The sequence below is a fragment of the Sminthopsis crassicaudata genome, chromosome 3 (genome assembly GCF_048593235.1).
Source record: "Sminthopsis crassicaudata isolate SCR6 chromosome 3, ASM4859323v1, whole genome shotgun sequence".
NCBI lineage: Eukaryota > Metazoa > Chordata > Mammalia > Dasyuromorphia > Dasyuridae > Sminthopsis > Sminthopsis crassicaudata.
This window is the reverse complement of record NC_133619.1, coordinates 616,821,894-616,840,994: the sequence shown is the minus strand read 5'-3', so window position 1 is coordinate 616,840,994 and position 19,101 is coordinate 616,821,894. Positions and strand designations below refer to the sequence as shown.

Below are 19,101 nucleotides of genomic sequence, written 5' to 3'. Positions count from 1 at the left end.
CAGGGAATAAAGTGCTGGCCCTAAAAGCAAAAGGACTTTAAAGTCAAACCCAGCCTCAGACACTTAATACTTCCTAGCTGTATGTTTTAGGCAAGTCACTTAACCCCAATTGCCTCAGAAAAAAAATTAAATTAAATTAAAAGAAAAATAATTCTAGTGCCTTCCCTCTGTTCATTATTTCCCATTTATCATGTATATACTTTGTTTTGTAGATTTATTTACATATTTTCTCCACCATTAGATTGTAAGTTTCTTGAAGTCAAGGACTGGTTTTGTATACTTCTCACTTCAAAGAGTGCCTGGCATACAGTAGGCACTTAATAAATGTTTGTTTTATTTATTATTTCTGCCAGTAAGATAAGAAATGTATTAGAGGGGAGAGAGAAAATATTGGAAAGTCAATTAGGTCTATTGGAGGTGAGTAATTAGAACCTGCACTAGAGAGATAGATGATCATGGGACTAGACAGGAAGGGATGGATACCAGCAGTAATGTCCTGGTAAATGCACAGATCAACATAGTTTAAGCTTTATTAATTACCTTTTCCTGTCACTTTCTTAAGCCTAGACAATTGACAAAACAATCAAGCCCTAACTTGTAACATTTGCTGATATCCCACGTATAAATGCCCACATTGAAGATTTGACAATCCCCATATTGAAAATTTAACAATCAACCCTTGGAAACACCTTTGAGCTGGCTGTATAATAATACCCTGAATATCAAAGACATTGCAGAAGTGGCACTGGCAGTACTTGGTGACAGATTCTACAGGAAGAGTTGATGATAACCCCAAATTAGTCTCAGTGTCTTTCAGTCAGACTTTACATTTTAAATCATTTCTAATTCAGCATGTTTAAAAATGAAGCTGCCTTTTATAATGAGATTACAAATGCTTCTTTCTTTTTCTTGAGAACTCCTAACTATCCTCCATCTTCTCATTAGTGAGAAATTCATGTTTGAAGCAGGAAACAAAGGCAAACTACCCCACGGGGCTTCGGGGTGTTTTCCCAGTGGCCTATGGGGCCATTTCAAGCATCTGCAGTCATTGAGTTTGAGGAAGAAACAATGTTGGAACCCTGCTCCCCCTGGAAAATGGGATCACCAGCCTTGCCTTGTGACATTAGCTCAGCCAGCTTTGTTACGGGCAGTTACTGAAATGGAGGCTCCAAGTGTGGTGGCAGCTATGTAGAGGCAGCACAAGTATGAAAAGGTGGCAGGGGCAGGGATGGAAGTATCAGGAGTCAGGAGATGGGCCACCAGAAGAGAGGGATGGCCCTTAGAACCCAGGAGGTCAGAGCTGGGAGGCCCCTTAGAACACAGGATGTTAGAGTTGGGAGAGTCCTTAGAAACCAGGAGGTCAGAGCTGGGAGGGACCTTAGAACACAGGATGTTAGAGTTGGGAGAGTCCTTAGAACCCAGAATGTCAGAGCTAGGAGGGTCCTTAGAACTTGGGATGTCAAAGCTGGGAGGGAACTTAGAACCCAGGATGCCAGAGCTGGGAGGGCCCTTAGAACATGGGATGTCAGAGCTGGGAGGGAACTTAGAACCCAGAATGTCAGAGCTAGGAGGGTTCTTAGAACATGGGATGTCAGAGCTGGGAGGTACCTTAGAACCCAGGATGCCAGAGCTGGGAGGGGGCTTTAGAACCCAGAATGCAAGGCAATAACAGAGCTGGGCCCTAGGATTCACACATCCTCATCCCACTATCTGTATCCAGCCCCTTCCCATGTATTCCAGAGCACTGGTCTGGCAGTTTTAGAAGAGACAGAACCAAATAATACCTTTCAGAGTAGTGATGTGCAGGACATCTACTGTTGCTAAAATATCGTGTCTTCAGCAAATACATAACCATAACTTGCAGGAAATGAAATTTCTGATGCCCTCCAGAAAAGTGTTTAATCAGTGCTAGGGGTCCTGATAGGAGAGTGGCTAATGATAACTTGTTTTTATGATATATTTATTGTGTCTGGAGCTGCACAGGAAGAGTCTTTATCGCTGGTGTCTTTTACCTATAAGGGAAGTTCAGAAGCGTAAGGGGCAGGAACATAGGCGTAACTATAACCATCTTAGTGCAGGGAGAAGGAAGGAGAAGGAGGTTGGTCTTCTGGTTAGCTCTCTGGCTAATCCCCATTGCTGTGGGAGTGAGAAGCAAGCTTGGGATCCATCTTCTTTACTGCATCAGTTACTGATTGGCCCAGCTGGGGCACGATCAGCCATTGACCTTGGGCAGTTGCCAATACTTCCAAGACTGAGCTAAGCAAAAACCGGTGCTCACTCTTTGGTATCCAATGGGCAAAAATGAATGCTACGTAGAAGGGAACCCTAAGGAAATATAATTTCCAATTTCCAGATAAATTCAATAGGCAGAACTTTCCAGGCAACTCTTTAAAACGAGAATGAGATTGGATGAGATAAGATATGTAAGTCATTTTGCAAAACTAAAAGTATTCCATAAATTCTAACTGGGATGGCGGCGGGTGACTGATGGCAGAAAAGTTTTAGTGTTTGGGGGAGGGAGTTTTGACACCGGGAGTTCCCGAGGATGTTGAAGTCGTGGTTCCCAAGGCCCCACTCTCTCATCCCTCCAGAGACAATCCTGAAAACCAAGAATGGAAGACTCAGATTTGGAGTTTCTAAATATACATCTCTGTTCCAAAACCGAGTGCTTTCCCCTAGCACAGAAAGTCTTTTTTTGTGTCAAGGAACCTTCCTTTGGCAGTATCTGCTGAAGCCCATGCACCCTTTCTCAGAAAATTGTTTTGAAAAGCATCAAATGTATAGGATTATAAAAGAAACCAATTACATTGAAATAGAGCTATCAAAATATTTTTTAAATTCATAAGCCCTGATGATCAACTATGATAGTTTTAGCTCTTCTCAACAATACAATGATCCAAGACAATTCCAAAAGCCCCATGACAGAAAATGCCATCCACATCCAGAGAAAGAACTTAGGAGTCTGAAGGCAATTGAAGCAGACTATCTTCACTTTGTTTTATTTTTTCCCCTGTGTTTTTCCCCCTTTTGTTCTAATTTTTCTTTCACAACATGACTAGTGGGAAATACATTTAACATGGTTGCATATGTATAACCTATATCAGATTGCCTGCCATTTTAGGAAGGGGGGAAGGAATAGAAGGAGGGAGAAAAATTTGAAATTCAAAATCTTACAAAACTGAATGTTGAAAACATTGGGAAAAAATACTATTTAGTGCAAAAAACCCCTCATGCATCCCCTGAAATCTGTGGGAAATCCATGGTTAGGAACCCATAGCATTGTGAGAATGTACAGAGAAGTCAAGATATAAGACTTCTTTTTATTCATCCTGGAATGGATGCTAAACATCCATTTTCCCAAAGAAAGGAAGTTTATTTATTTATTTATTTACACACATTAAACATTCTCCTTCAAATGAAAATACTGCAAAAGCCAAGATATAAGCACAGCCAGCTAGGGGTATCGGTTCCAGGTGGAAGTCACCATCTTTGAAAGACTAACATCCATGAAACCCATCACTCAACGCGCCCTCTCCAAGGTTTAGTCATGGGATCCACATCCAGGGCTGGAAGAGCTTCAGAAGCCACTCAATCCAAGCCCCCAGTGTTATATAATGAGGGATTTGAAGGCCCAGGAGAATAAGGGACCTGCTCAAGATTCCCCTAGATAGTAAGCATCCAGAGACAAAATTAGAATCCATATCCTTTGAAGAAATCATTCGCTCTCCTCTGTCCTGTTGCTGTTCAGTCATTTTGGTGATGTCTGACACTTCATGACCCCATTTAGAGTTTTCTTGACAGAGATACAGAAGTGTGCTATCATTTCCTTCTCTGGCTCATTTTCAGATAGGGAAACTGAGGCAAACAGAGTGAAGTGACTTGACCATTTTATATTGCTAGAAAGTATCTAAGGTCACATTTGAACTCAGGTACTCCTGACTACTAGTAATCTATCCACTGTTCCACCTAGATGTTCTCTCTCCCAAGCTGCTTCAAATTGAATGTGAGCTTTTCCTTCTTTTCAAAAAGTGATTCCTGGTTTTCTGGTTAATAGTCTTTGTTCTCTCATTCACTGGCACCTGCTCAAGATGTCCATTTGGAATCAAAGAACATTAGATTTGGAGAGGCCCTCGGGGCATAGAATGTCGGAGCTGGAAAGGGAGCTTGGAATAAGAAATGTCCAAGGGGGAAGGGACCTTAATGATAACAAGAGCTGACATTTTTATAGCCCTGAAGCTTTGCAAAATACACGGTACAGACATGATCTCATCGGAGCCCCAAGGCCACCCCACGAGAGGTGTTCTATGGGCAGGAAGATTATTCCCATTTCAGAAATGAAAAACCAAAGCTCCAAATGGTTAAGAGGCTTTAATAATATCTATATCTATTTATTTATACATAAATACATATAAATAAATAAATGTACATAAATATATATATATAAATATATAAATAAATATATAAATATAAATATATATAAAAATATATAAATGTCTGATCTAGGTGGGAGTTGGAGACTTCCTTATTCCAGGGTGCTTTAGAACACAGATGAAACCTAGAACACAAAATGTTAGCAGAGTTAGAATGCAAAATATCAGCAGAGATGAAGAAGCCCCTAGGACGCAGAATGTCAACAGAGCTAGAACACAGAATTTTGCAGAAGTGAATCCCCAAAACACAGAATGTTAGCAGAGTTAGGCCATAGAACATCATCAAAGCCGGAGAGATACCTAGAACATAGAATGTTGGAGATGAAAAGGATTTTTGGACTGAAAATGTTAGACTTGGGAAAGACCTTGGAACCTGGATGGGTAGAAGGAAACCCTAGATCACATGATTTAGAAATGGAAAATAATTTTAGCCCAATCCTCTTCTCTAACAGATGAGAAGAGAGAGAGTAAAATGTCCAGATTCACCTAATGAATCAATATCAGAGCCAGAGACCAGAATCCACATCTCCTGTCCCCATTCCCCATTCTAGTCTGCCACATTAATGTTTCTTATAAGGATCAATCAACAAACACTAATCACCTGCTGTGTGCTTATTTATAGACAGACATAGCTTGTCACATGGAAAGTGTGCTATAGCCTATAGAAGATCAGGGCTTAAATCACTGAGCAAGTCATTAAGCTCCCTGGACTTCACTTTCCTGAGATCCCTTCCAGTCTATGGTTGACAGAAGGCCCTATTTAATCAACCAATCCGCATTTATTAAACACCTCATATGTGCCTGAAACTGTGCCAGGTGATTGTTATGTCATGTCTGACTCTTCCTTATCCTATTTAGTTTTTACTTGGCAGAGATACTGAGTGGTTTACCATTTCTTTCTCCAGCTTATTTTTCAGATAAGGAAATTGAGGCAAACAGGGTTAAATGACTTGACCAGTATCATACTGCTAGGAAGTGTGGGGCTATATTTGAACTCCACTGTATTACTTAATTGTTTCAAGTTATAATGTATTAATAATCCCAAATCACATTTATGTTTCACTTTTAGGTTTGTAATGCCCTTTGCATGCAAGGATTCCATTGGTATCTCACAACCACTCTGTGAAGTCAGTACCAATAATATCCCCATTTCACAGATGGATACTATGGTGCCATAGAAATAGAACATGGCCAGTTCTGGACCAAATGCTCCTATGATTACGTCTTTTTCTGGTTCCCCAGTTTTTTGCTAGCTCTGTTACTAGTTCCCTCTCCTTCACACACACACCTCCCCTCAGCATTACTGGTTTACTTGTTTTCTGACCTAGTTTTTGTCTTTCAGAGCCCAGATATTGACAACCACCATGCCCTCATTGAGTTCAATGAAGAGGAAGGCAGCTTTATTCTTCAGGATTTCAATTCTCTCAGTGGGACCTTTGTCAACAACTGCCACATTCAGAACGTAGCGGTGAAACTGAAACCAGGGGATGTCCTGCGGTTTGGATCCAGGGGGCTCACTTATGAACTGGTCGTGGAGTTCCTAACCTCAGTAAGCCTTCCTCAAGCCCTTCTTCCCCTTGCACTGGAAGGATGAATGGATAGATGGATGGATGAATAAGTGAGTGAATGAAAAGAATGTATTCATCCCTACTATGTGCCAAGAACTTTGCTAAGTATGTCGAGAATACAAACGCAAAAATAAATAAAATGTCTGTTCTCAATGAGGTTGCATTCTAATAAAAGAGGGAGTTAGAGCCCCAGCCCTAAAGTCAGGAGGACCTGAGTTCAAATTCGGTCTTTGACACTTAATGCTTCTTAGCTATGTGACCCTGAGCAAGTCACTTAACCCCATTTGGCTCAGCAAAAAAAAAGAAAACAAACAAACAAACAAATAAATAAAAGAGGGAAAAAGAAGACAGCACATATAGGAGAATGGGGGCCAGTGGCCAAATTATTTTGGTTAGGAAAGTTACTGGGATGAGGAGAAGACCCATAGGGAGGTTGATTACACAACTCTTCCAGGAACTATGACAAAGTAGATTTGATTATGGTTATGAAATTAAAAAGAGATGGGGGCAGAACAGAAGGGAGTTCCCAGGTTGAATATGGGGGTAAAAAGAGTCTGTTTTCTGAAGCTGGAGGCATTTTAACTGTTGAGAAGTCCAAGAAGTGAAATGAAACTTAGCAGGAGCTGAAATCTCCATGTAGTGGCGCAACTGAGTCATTTCAGCCATGTCTGATTCTCTGTGATCCCATTTGAAGTTTTCTTAGTTTTCAAGATACTGGAGTAGTTGGCTGTTTCCTTCTCCAGTTCATTTTACAAATGAGGAAACTGAGGCACAAGGAGTGGAATGACTTGTCCAGGGTCATAAAGCTAGTATCTGAGGCTGGATTAGCACTCATGAAGATGAGTTTTCCTGATTCCAAATCTAGCACTGTGGCTCTCCCAACTGACCCCGGTTAAGACTATATAACAAATCTAATTGAGTCTTCCTTCTCCCAGGACAGGCACTCTTTCCAATGTACCACCTAGCTGCCAATCAAAATATCTAAGAGATAATAAGAGGCAACAGTTGTATGGGAGGAGTGTAAAAGGAAGAGAGTGTCGGAGGAGTCACCAAGTCTTGGGATGATGAGTGGATCTATAAGATTGTCGATTGACACACCCTATCCAGGAACAATGAGAGTATGGTACTACGGGTTTGATTATTGAGCCCAGGGAAAGAAGTAGAAAGGGGGTGTTGCGGCCTGAGAAGGGAAGAAGTGGTGGATGTATGTATCCACTGCAGAGTGCGTGATCTTGATGGCTAGATAGACAACTGGAAGGCAGATGAAGCCCGGGCTTGTGTGCTGGTCAAATATGGCTAACTGACAGATTCCACTTTCTTACTGATCCAGACAATTTGTTCACAAAGCAAAAGACTTTATATTTCCTTCCATTAGTATTCCAAACCTGATAAGGTTTTCATGAATAGCATTATAGTTTCTCAAGCAGTCACATATCCCAGCTTCTGAGCTGGAAAAGATCTTGGAGGCCATTTAGTCCAATCTTACCCACCCACCCACTCATCTTACAGAATACCGTAATCAACCAATCAAGAAAAGAAGATAAACCTACTGTTAGAAATTGGTACATTATCCCACAAATGGGGCGGTTAGATAACAGAAGTAGGAGGAAGCGATGATAAAGCCTGGAGAAGAGAGACTTATCCAAAAGGAGAAAGGGGTCAGCAGTGCCAACGACTTTGAGAAATCAAGAAAGATGAGGATTAGGCTGGCGATTGAAGAAGCCCTGGCAGCTTTGGAGAGAGCAATTTTAGTTGAGTCATGAAGTTGGATGGCTGAGGGGTGAGTCAGGGAAGGAGAAGAGGCAGTTATTGTAGATAGGTTTTTCTTTTTCTTTCTTTTTTCCCCCCTTTTAAATTATTTTTTAATTAAAGCTTTTTATTTATAAAACATGCATGGGTAATTTTTCAACATTGACCCCGGCAAAACCTTTTGTTCCAAATTTTCCCCTCCTTCACCCCACCTTCCCCTAGATGGCAGGTATTCCAATACATTAAATATGTTAAAATATATGTTAAATCCAATATATGAATACATATTTATACAGTTATCTTGCTGCCCAAGAAAAACAGGATCAAGAAGGGGAAAAAAGAAAGAAAATAAAATGTAAGCAAACAACAGAAAGAGAGAAAATGCTAGTTGTAGTCCACACTCAGTTCTGGGTGTGGACAGCTTTTTCAAAGAGAGTGGCTGAGATAAGAGGGAGATTCTCAAGGTAGTAGGATGTAGAAGAATTATTTTAAAGACTGAGGAGACATGCACCTGGTTATAGATAGCAAGGGAAGAAACAGTAGATAAAGATTGAAAATAAGAGGGGCAGCTAGGTGGTGCAGTGGCTAGAGCACCAGCCTTGAATTCAGGAGGACCCGAGTTCAAATCTGGTCTCAGACACTTAACACTTCCTAGCTGTGTGACCCTGGGCAAGTCACTTAACCCCAGCCTCAGGAAAAGAAAAAAAAAAAAAAAAAAGATTGAAAATAAGGAAGAGTGACCCTGGGCAAGTCACTTAACCCCAGGGGGGAAAAAAAGATAAGGAAGAGGAGATAGAAGAGATAGGAGGTGATGTAATTAAAGGGCAGTTGCAAAGAGAGCTCACTGGACAACAAGAAGGGATACTTCTTCATTAGAGACTGAAATAAAAGGGGAGAGTATGAGGGATGATGTAAGATGTAGAAAAGGGGACCAGGAGAACTCATAAAGTAAAGGGCCTTTGTTTTCTCAATAAAGTAAAACGTGAGGATCTTAGCTGTAAAGACTGGCAGAAGGTACTCTGAGAGACTTTTGCTTCAAGTCTCTCAGAGTACCTTCTGAGAATACTCTTCATGACCCCATTTGGGGTTTTCTTGGCAGAGATACTGGAACGTTTGCCATTTCCTTCTCCAGATCATTTTACAGAAGAGGAAACTGAGGCAAATAGGGTGACACAACTTCCCCAGAATCACATAAAATATACTAAGTGTCTGAGTCTGGATTGAACTCATGAAGATGAATCTTCCAGTTACAAAGCCCAGTGTTATATGTGCACTATGGCACCATCTAGCTGAATCAATTAGAATCAATTAGACCTGCTTAAGATTAGATAAAATATTTCATTGTAGACCCAGTTAGCATCATTAAATCTGATGGACTTTTATCAATCCTCCTCTCTCTTGACTTTGTTGACATCATCAATCACCCTCTTGTTGAGCTTTCTTCTCTCTGGGTTTTCGTGACACTTCTCTCCTTTGGTTCTCATCCCTACAGGTTAGACAGTTCTTTCTTAGTCTCTTGAGCTGGATCTTCATTGAGGTCATCCCTACTATGGGCTTGTCTCTCTACTCCCTATTTCACTATTCTACTCAACGATCTCCTCAGTTTCCATGGTTTTAAACTCTATTCTCAGCGCAGAAGGGGAAGTTAGGTGGCACATTGGATAGAACACTAGAGTCTGAAATACCCGAGTTCAAATCTAGCCTCAGACACTTACTGACTGTGTGACCCTGGGCCAGTTACTTAACCCTATTTGCCTCAGTTTCCTCATCTGTAAAAAAAAAAAAAGTTGGAGAAGGAAATGGCCAACCACTCTTTGGTATTTTGCTATCTTTGTCAAGAGAAACCCAAATGGGGTCACAAAGAGCAGGATATAACTGAACAACTATGCGGATGATTCTGGGATTTATTTGTCCAGTCCTGACCTCTCCAATGTCTCGCCTCCAACTGCCTAATGAATATTTTAGACTGGACGTGTCACAGATATCGTAAACTCAACCAATCCAAAACTGAACTCATTATCTTCACCACCACAACTCCTCCCCCTAGAAAATCCCCCTTTCCTGCTAACTTTCTTATTAAGGTCAAAGATATCACCATCCTCCCATTTAGACCCACCGCCTAAGTGTCATCCTCACACTCTCTCCATCACCACCCCATATACAAGTTGCCAGATCCTCTTACTCCAAAGCCAATTCTTTTCCCTTTTTCTCTCACACTGCATAAAAACAAATCAATTGTATTTGATGGCTCTCTCAATGGTTACTTAACTCAGGTTCGTTTGCTATATAAACTGGACTTGCTTTTTCTCAAGTTCGGCCACAAATCTGTGCCTCTGAATGCCACCCAAAAATGGAAAAGCATCATAATGCTTTAGCTCCCTCTTCTGATCATTTCTCAGAGTTTCACTCAATTAACAAAATCCCTTTGTAGTTTAGGTAGGTTCTTTCCTAGGAACACACCATGATAGTACGTCAGAGCTGGAAAGGACCTTAGAGATCACCTATTCTGAGAGGGAAACTGAGGGCTAGGGAGAGGGAGGATCTTGTCCAAAGTCACAGGTAGCTGCGGGAGGACTAAAATCCAGGTCATTCACCCCTCAAAGAATCATAGCTCTAGAGCTGAAAGGCTGTCCCTCCCTATGATTGATTTGTGCAGAAATGTTGAATGTGATTGGGTAAATGTATAACTGGCTCCCTGCACTCCTGCAATGTACATATGACACACCTTTTAAAATAGTAATTTATTTCTCCAAATACATGCAAAGATAGTTTTCAATATGCACCTTTGCAAAACCTTGTGTTCCAAAATTTTCCCACTCTCTTTTCCTATCCCCTGCTCCCCAAGATAGCAATCTGATAAAAGTTAAACGTGTGCGATTCTTTTAAATATATTTCCATATTCATCATGCTGTGCAAAAAAAAATCAGATCAAAAGGGAAAAAACACAAGAAAAGAAAAAACAAGCAAACAGCAACAACAACAAAAAATTGAAAATACTATGCTTTGATCCCCATTCAGTCTCCATAGTTCTCTCTCTGTGGATGGCACTTTCCATCACAAGATATGACACATTTTAAAATTTAATTTGCAATATTAACATTTCTTCATTAATGTCTTAATAAACATTTGTTAAACATCTACAGGTGCTAGATATTCTGCTAAGCCTTAGAGATGCAAAAAGAGTCAAAAGCCAGTCGTAAGCCTGGACCAATAGCAGAACAACAAATCAAGGCCTGACTGTACATTTGCTAGTATTACAGGTGTAAATGCTCACACTAAAGTTTACTAATAAGCTCTGGGTTGGGCAAGAGCTGGCTCCAGCCCAACCCTGGATGTCTTCCCATCCTTCATGAGGTTGCTCACACAGATATCCCTTAGGTGGTTCATGCTTTAACCATCATTTTGGAAAATATTGAGTTTTCTGTTGGCAGGATTCTTGTTCAAATATGGGTTGAACTAGCTCTCTTTTGAGGTGTTTTACTACTTTGAGAATATAATAGAATGTAAGCTCTTTGAGGCGGGCACTTTTTATTGCCAACCAATGGATAACACATGATAAGTGATAAGTGAACAGATAGAGGAAAGATTAGATGAATGAATGGGATTCTGGGATTCTCTCCATCCCTTAGCCCAAGTGGCACTACTGGTTCTGGAGTTTCCCTTTCAGTAAGGTCACCGATGTAAATGAACCTAGAGTTGAATGAACCCAAATCTTTGGGTTTCCTTCAAGCACTATGGTTCTGGAGTTACCATTTCAGTAAGGTCACAATTTAAATTTTGGAAAGTAAATAATTAGACTCATGAAAGGAAGCAGTAGACTACATCCCACTCAACACATGCCTAGAGAACACACACAAGTAAATCTTAGCACATTCAACAGTTTTTTAGATTACGGCTCTCGTTTCCACACAAATGGACAGAGTGCTGCTGTTTGTTATCCAAACATAGATGACTCAATGGAAAAAGCACTGGATTCAAAGCCTGAGGATCTTGATTCAAATCCTTCTTATATCACTTTCAAACTGAGTCACTTAGTCCCTCTGGACTTCAGTTTTCTATCTGTAAAACTGGTTGAAGTAGATGGCTTTTGTGTTTCCTTCAGTGCTATTAGTTATGAGCCCATAATCATTTATTTGACTTTGAAATACATAATGCATTTCTTGGCTTGTTTTGTAGCTTCATTATATTTCTAATTATTATTAGCTTAGTAAAGCCAAACAATTTAGTTTCCTCTGATAACCTTTTTTTTGTTGCAGAGGGTTGGGTTTTTTGGGGGGGGTGGAGGGAATTGGTCAATTTCAGAAACCTTTATTTCTGTCTACACTTGATTTCAACTATGCACAAGAATATATACATATATTTTTTTCTTTCTTTCTTTCTTTTTTCTTTCTTTCTTTTTTTTTTTTTTTGCACTGAAGCAATTGGAATTAAGTGCCTTGCCCAGGGTCACACAGCCAGGAAGTGTTAAGTGTCTGAGGCTGGATTTGAACTCAGGTCCTCCTGAATTCAAGGCTGGTGCTCTATCCACTGCACCACAGTGTCTGACTTATCATGACTCCATTTGGCATTTTCCTGGCAGAGATACTGAACCAATTTGCCATTTCTTTCTTCAAGTGAGGAAACTGAGGCAAACAAGTTAAAGTGACTCAGACACAGTTAATGTGTCTGAGGCTGGGTTTGAATTCAGGAATTTGTGAGGTCTTCTTGACTCCAGGTCCAATGCTCTGTGCACTAAGGTGTCCCTTAGCTTTCCCAGGACCCCTTTATACTCTTAAAATTGTTGATAAAACTCTAAAGAGTTTTTGTGTATATGAATGCTATCCATCAATAAATATTTACAGTATTAGAAATTTAAACTTATGGATTTTAAAGTATTGATTTTTAAAGTTATTCTAAGTAACAATAACAATCCCATCAAATGTTAACACAGACAACAAGTTTTTAATAAAAAACAACTATTTTCCAAACAAAAATATAAGTGAGAAAAGCATTGTTTTACACATTTTTTTGCAAATCTCCTTAACGTCTGGCAGAAGAGAAGGCAGCTGGATCCTCATAGCTACTCTGGCTGCATCCAATCTGTTGCGATATGTTGTTTTGGTTGAAGTATATGGAGAAATCAGGCCTCACACAGGTAGTTGTGGAAAAGAATATTTTAATAGACAAATAATAACTTGGTATTTTTATGAAAATATTTTTGACCTCCTGGACCTCTTGAAAAGATATGGGGGACCTGCTAAGTATTTCCTCACTACATTTGAAAACCACTGCTTTAGCCCATCTCCCTCCTCTATTTGTTTTTGTTTTTTGTTTTTCAGAAGTGGAAACTGAGGCCTTGAGAGGGTAAATGGCTTACCCAAAGGTGGTAAACATCAGAGCTAGGATCTTTGGGCAGGTGTGCAAAATGGCCCCTTGGATGAGATACAACCCATTTCTCATTTCTCATTCATCCCTTTTGCCACTTTGCTGTTGAGAACTATACACCTATGTTGATCCATTCTATAAAATTCACCAGTTTTTAATATATCCTCCAAGAATTAGAAAAATATAAATGTTAATTATATAGTTCTTTCCACAAGATGCCCCTGAGAGGTACCAATCTCTTCCAAAATATTCTTCTTTGAGTTTCTTTTCTTTAAATACTTGTTTTCTTGTCATATCTGGACAGATTAGTCCATGAGCTTGAATCAAGGCTTACAAAACCAACTCTCTTCTTTTAACTTCTTATCATTTATCTAATCTGACTGAATACTGTCTAAATCTTTTTTCTCTACAAGTAGAGTGGTTAATCACACTTTTCCATTTATTGAACAAAGGACCTAGAGGGTCTTTATGTTTTTTATATTCTTCACACTTTTGGAGTCTGGGGAAGCCCATGGACCCCTTCTCAGAACAATATTTTTAAATAGTTGAAGAAATGGAGGTCATTTCAAATGGAGGTCAGGGCAGTATTTTTCCCCATTTAACTATGACTCTGGGAGAAAGTAGCCCCAAAGGAAGCTTGGTCTTTCTGAGCTTGGGGTTCCTTATGAGTTCATAAATGAAGCCTTGAAATATCTAGCTTCCATTGACCTGTTTGTTGACCTAATCTTGAGCCAGAACTCTTAGGCTTTCTTAAGGTTTAACTTCTCTGGGCCTAGTGGGAAAGAGGACTTTGCAAGCAGATTTGGATAAAGGAGAAAACACAATTTTTTTTCTTCTAAAAGCATTTGTGTGATAGGAAAAAAAAACCTTCTGGCAATCAGAATGGCAGGGAGAGAAGCCCATGGGGACATAGAGTCTCTCCTTGATGACTCGGGGCTTAGAAGCTGTCACTGCATGAGGCGAAAACATTCCATTTTTCTTGCTCTCAGACCTGGGATGTGTAAGAAATGATATTTGCCACAACAAGCAAGCCGTAAAATTGTAATTGTCGTTTTTTTAATGCTTTGTGAACTTTTGAAGAAGGAAGCTACAGAAGAGCAAGCTTTATTAGGAGCTGCTGACCTCCCTTTATGAAGTTCTTGGCGTAAACATAGCAATTACACCAACATGTGAATCATATTCCTCCCTTTTAAAAATAAATGGTAAACATAAATGGAATGCCAACAAAACACAAGCCATTAAAGGAAAGGATGGGTACTAAAAGAGGGGGCAGAGGAACTGTTATGTAAATAAAATCACAAATCCATGACAACCAATTTAGTCAACAAGTAAAGAGGCATTTATGAAATGCCTACTGCATGCCCAACGAGCAAAAAGAGAAACAGTCCCTGCCCTCAGAGAGCTTATATTCTAATTGGAATGGAATGTGCCCACTATGTGCTGGGTACTATGCTAAGCACTTTACAGAAATATTTAATGGGGGGAGATAACATAAAATCAGGAAGCTGAAAAGCAAAATGGAGAAAGTTGTTAGGGATGTGCAGGGTGTCTAAGTCCAGAAAAGCTGAAGCTGTTCTGGTAGGGGAAAAAAATGATCATTTGGTGCTATCAGCCATGGTATAAATTAGAGATAATGAGCTAGCCTGGAAATGAGAGGCTGAATCAGAAAATTTCAGAGTTGGAAGGGGTAATCCAACCCAAATCAGAAAAGGAATCCCTTCAGCACTACAGATAGAGAATCATCTAGCTTTTGGGTAAAAGTCTTCAACAAAGGGGACCTATCACAGCTCAAGGAAGTGATCCCACTTTTAGCCAGCTTTAGTTTTTAGCAACAGCAAGAGTAAGAGGAGGAGGAGAGAGGAAGAAGAAGAAGAGGAGGAAGAGGAAAAGGAGGAGAAGGAGAAATAGTCAAAAGACCCTTTTATGGCATGGTTGCTCTCCTTTGGAAGGGCTCATCGGTGGCCTTCCTCAGTTGCAGTGCCAAGAACTCACTAAGGAGTTCTAGATGAGATCTGAGCTGGGCAGAGGACATAGACACTTGCTTTCTTCTTGAAAACGAATATTCTCTTCTTGTAGTCTGAGAATATACCAGCTCTTTGGCTGCCATATCGCACAGTTGGTTTAACAGGTTTAACCTGTTAAAACCTCCAGATCTTGCTCAGTCCAACTGCTAGCCATAGTACCTTTGACCTACCGTCTTGTGCTTGTAAAGTAAATTTTGAAATCCAAGTGTAAAGCCATATTTTCCCTGTTAAATTTCATCTTAGGAGATGCAGTCTATTAAGACCTTTGTGCAATTTTGACTCTCTCCTTCTTGGTTTGCATCATTTCCTGTCTTTTTCCTTGTAGCTGTTTTTTAGTCATGTGTGACTCTGCACCCCTATTTGGGGTTTTCTTGGCAGAGATCCTGAAATAGTTGCCATTTCTTTCTCCAGATCATTTTATAGAAGAGGAAACTGAGGCAGAGTGAAGTGACTTGCCCAGGGTCACACAGCTACGAGGTGTCTAAAGCCAGATTTTAATTAGGGACTTGACTGCAGGCTTGGTCCTCTATCCATTTTACCATCAAGCTGCTCTTATAATTTAATTGTACTATCATCTAATTCTCATCAATTCATAAATTATGCAACCATTTGACTAAATCAAGTGCCTATGCTCTTGAAAGACAATCAGGGTTTCTTGGAGAAATGGTTTTTTAAAGTCTTTTGGTCTTTTTGGTCATTTATATAAAGTTAATAGAATCATAGAACATCAGAGTTTGAAAGTCCTTAGAATAAAGAATATCAGAACTGCAAGAACAATAATAATAACATGTATCTACCTTCAAGTTTTCCAAAACACATTATAAATATGATTTCATTTTATCTAATTTGCTTGTTTATTATTTGGAATATAGAACTTTGGAACTGGAAGATAGTCTAGCCTAGAGGGCCTTTATGTTTTTTGTGTTCTCCACACTTTGGCAGTGTGGGGAAGCCCAGGGACCCCTTCTCAGAACAATGTTTTTAAATAATCAAAGAAAGAACTACATACCAAATGGAGGTCAGGACAGTATTTTTCCCTATTTAACTTCATAGACCTTCTAAAGTCTATCAGTTGGATCCCCAGGTTAAGAACACGTGATCTAAATTCCAATAGATGTGAGATAGAAAAAGCCATCTGCATCCAGAGACAGAACTATGGAAATTGAATCAAAGCATAGTATTTTCATCTTTTTTGTTTGTTATTTGTTTGCCTTTTCTTTCTCGTGTTTTTTCCTTTGGTTCTAATTTTTCTTTCACAACAAGGAAATATGTCTAAAAGTATCATATATGTATAATCTATATCAGATTGCTTGCTATCTTGGGTAAGGGAGAGATAAGAGAAGGAGGGAGAAAAAACTTTGGAACATAAAATCTCACAGAAACAAATGCTGAAAACTATTTTTATATGTATTAGGAAAAATAAAATACTTTTAAGAAAACAATTTTAAAACACCTGGTCTAATCTAACTCTTTTACTTTAATTTAAAAGAAAACTGAAAAGGCCTCCTTGGAGATAAAGTTGCACAGCTAACTGGTGGAGAGTCAGGGACAGGGGCTGCTGGGTCTCCTGACTGCCATACAAGGGCTGCCTCCCCCTGCCATGACCTGTCCTTTCTTTTTGCCCTCTACCACAAACTCAGCTTTTGAGGCAAAACTCCAGATGGAACATGAAGAGCAGATGGACTCAATCTATATATTTGTAGGAGCACACAATCCATTGCATTTTCTAGAGGTAGAAGTAGCTATGGGGGGGTTGACAGAGGAGAACATCAACATCAGCACCAGAAATTTGAGGTGATAGCTCCTTCTGACCCCCTCTCAGCTATACATGCTGATAAAGGAGGCTGGGAGAGTGGGGTGGGAGGGAAGGAAAGCCCTGAAAGGAATCTCAAAGATATTCAATAGCCCTTAGTCCAGCTTTGACTTTTGACCTTTACTAAGCTTTGACTAGAGCTGTTTTACTAGAGTTGACCCTTTCAGTGTCAGCTCCTCCTTCTCTGCTAAAAGGAACTAAAACTGAGTGAAAAGGTAGAAAAGGAAATGAGTAAGAGATAGTTTGGATGCTGATCAAGCTGTATCATCTCATAATAATTCTTTCTCTTCTCCTTCCCTCCCTTCTTCCTCTCCCTTTTTCCTCTCCCTTCTTCACGTTCCTTCCCTCTTTCCATGCTTTTCCTTCCTTCTCCTCCTCCCCCATTATCTCATTCTTCTCCCACCACCCTCTTCTTTTCTCTGTCCCCATCACCTACTTCTCTTCCCTCCCTCTCTTTTCCTCTCCCCTCTCAATTCTGTAATCTAGTTACTGGTTTCCCCTGGAACTGAATTTTTATGATCCCTCTTTCATAGAACCCGAGACTTAGGCAGAGAACATGGCTTACTTAGTAAATATCAGAGCGGGACTAAAATGAAGGTCTTCTGGTTCAAGGATAGTTGTCTTCAAGTATTTGGAGAGCTGTCATGTAGGAAAGAGCAGGAAGACTCATCTCCCTGAGTTCAAATCCCACCGTCAGACACACTATCTATGGCTTGATCCTAGCATAGTGATGGTATTATAGTCCTCTTTGAGAACAAAGGATATGAGGGAAGATTAGGAAATAAGCCACTATATAGCACCTACTATGTGCCAGGCACTGTGCTAAGCACTTTACCATTACTATCTCACAAGAACCCTGAGAAATAGGCTATTATTATCCCCATTTTACAGAAGAAATAGGCAGAGTGAGTCTGGGCAGACTTATCCAGACCATCTGGTAAGTGTGTAAGGCTTGGTTTTGAACTAAGTCCTTCCTGACTCCAGGCCAGTGCTCTAAATACTGAGCCCTATGGCTATCTCATATTTCTGTTATAGGACATATTCTATGGGACCTCAGGACATATCTGAGCTCTGTAATAATTCTCCCTCTCTTCTCCCCCACAGGGGCGGTACACATCCTGGCCCAGGATGTTGGAGCAATACCCAAACCCGGCATTCACCACACAGCTCCCCGTCCTCCAAACCCGGCCAGTGAGTGCTCACAGAAGCTTGTCCCAAGGACTGATGGAAGGCACACAGCCTCGTCCGCCTGTGGAAAAGAGGCCGACTAGTGCCGGAGGAAGAAGGATAATTATTCCTTCAGATTCTGTTGGCAGATCTCCTGTTAAACAAGGTATCTGATGAAGCTTTATTGTTTACATGAAGAAATTCACAGCCATTTTTGTGGGTTAATATATACAGGGTGACCCCAAAGTCTTTGTGTACTATGAAGCTTAAAATTTCACAAAGATTTGGGGGTATTTGGTAGCAAGGTTGTGATGATTGGATTGTGTTGGATTGGAGAGCCAGCCTCGGAGCCAGAGAGTCCTGGTTTCCTGGTCTGTGTCTGACATCTTTAATGGCTGTGTGACCGTGGACATGTGGACACAACCTCTCGGTGTCCCAGGCAGTAAAAATGCACATGATTGAACAGAGGCAAGTCTGCGTTTTCCTTTTGGCCATTTCCCTCCTTCCACTGATAAAACTGCAAATGTGGGTCTAAATATATATTTTTAACTTGTCATCTTGTAAAGGAGCCCAATCCTGACTCTTGTTTCATGACTTCTCCCAGATCTGACATTCAGGCTCTGAATTCCCTCCAAACTCTAATACTTTGTGTTCTGAGTCGATTCTAACAATGTTGGAGCTAAGTTCCTGTCCTGGCCTTCTGATAAACTACTTAACTATGTTCTAAAATCTCTTCTAGTTCTAACATCCAAGTGTTCTGTTTCCTCCCAGTTCTGATCTTCTGTGTTCTAATGTCCCTCCCAGCACTGATATACCCTGTTTTAAGGATTCCCCTCAGCTCTGATATTCAGGGTTCTTAGGGCCCTTGCAGTTCTAACATCCTGTATTCTAAGGTTTCTCCCAGCTCTGACCTTCTAAGTTCTAAAGGCCCTCCCAGCTCTGGCATTCTCTGTTCTAAGGATCCTCCCAGTTCTGACATTCTGTGT

The 19,101-nt window shown here is 40.3% G+C and overlaps 1 protein-coding gene across 1 annotated transcript in view; it reads left to right on the top strand.

Annotated features, from left to right (window-relative positions):
- Positions 1 to 475: 475 nt before the first annotated feature.
- The window catches only part of FHAD1 (forkhead associated phosphopeptide binding domain 1), a 166,164-nt gene continuing 147,538 nt past the window's right edge, over positions 476 to 19,101 (top strand). Inside the window, exons 1-3 of the mRNA XM_074302568.1 lie at positions 476 to 499; positions 5,773 to 5,979; positions 18,053 to 18,281. Of these exons, the coding sequence (XP_074158669.1) occupies positions 476 to 499; positions 5,773 to 5,979; positions 18,053 to 18,281 (460 nt within the window). The remainder of the gene's footprint in view (positions 500 to 5,772; positions 5,980 to 18,052; positions 18,282 to 19,101) is intronic.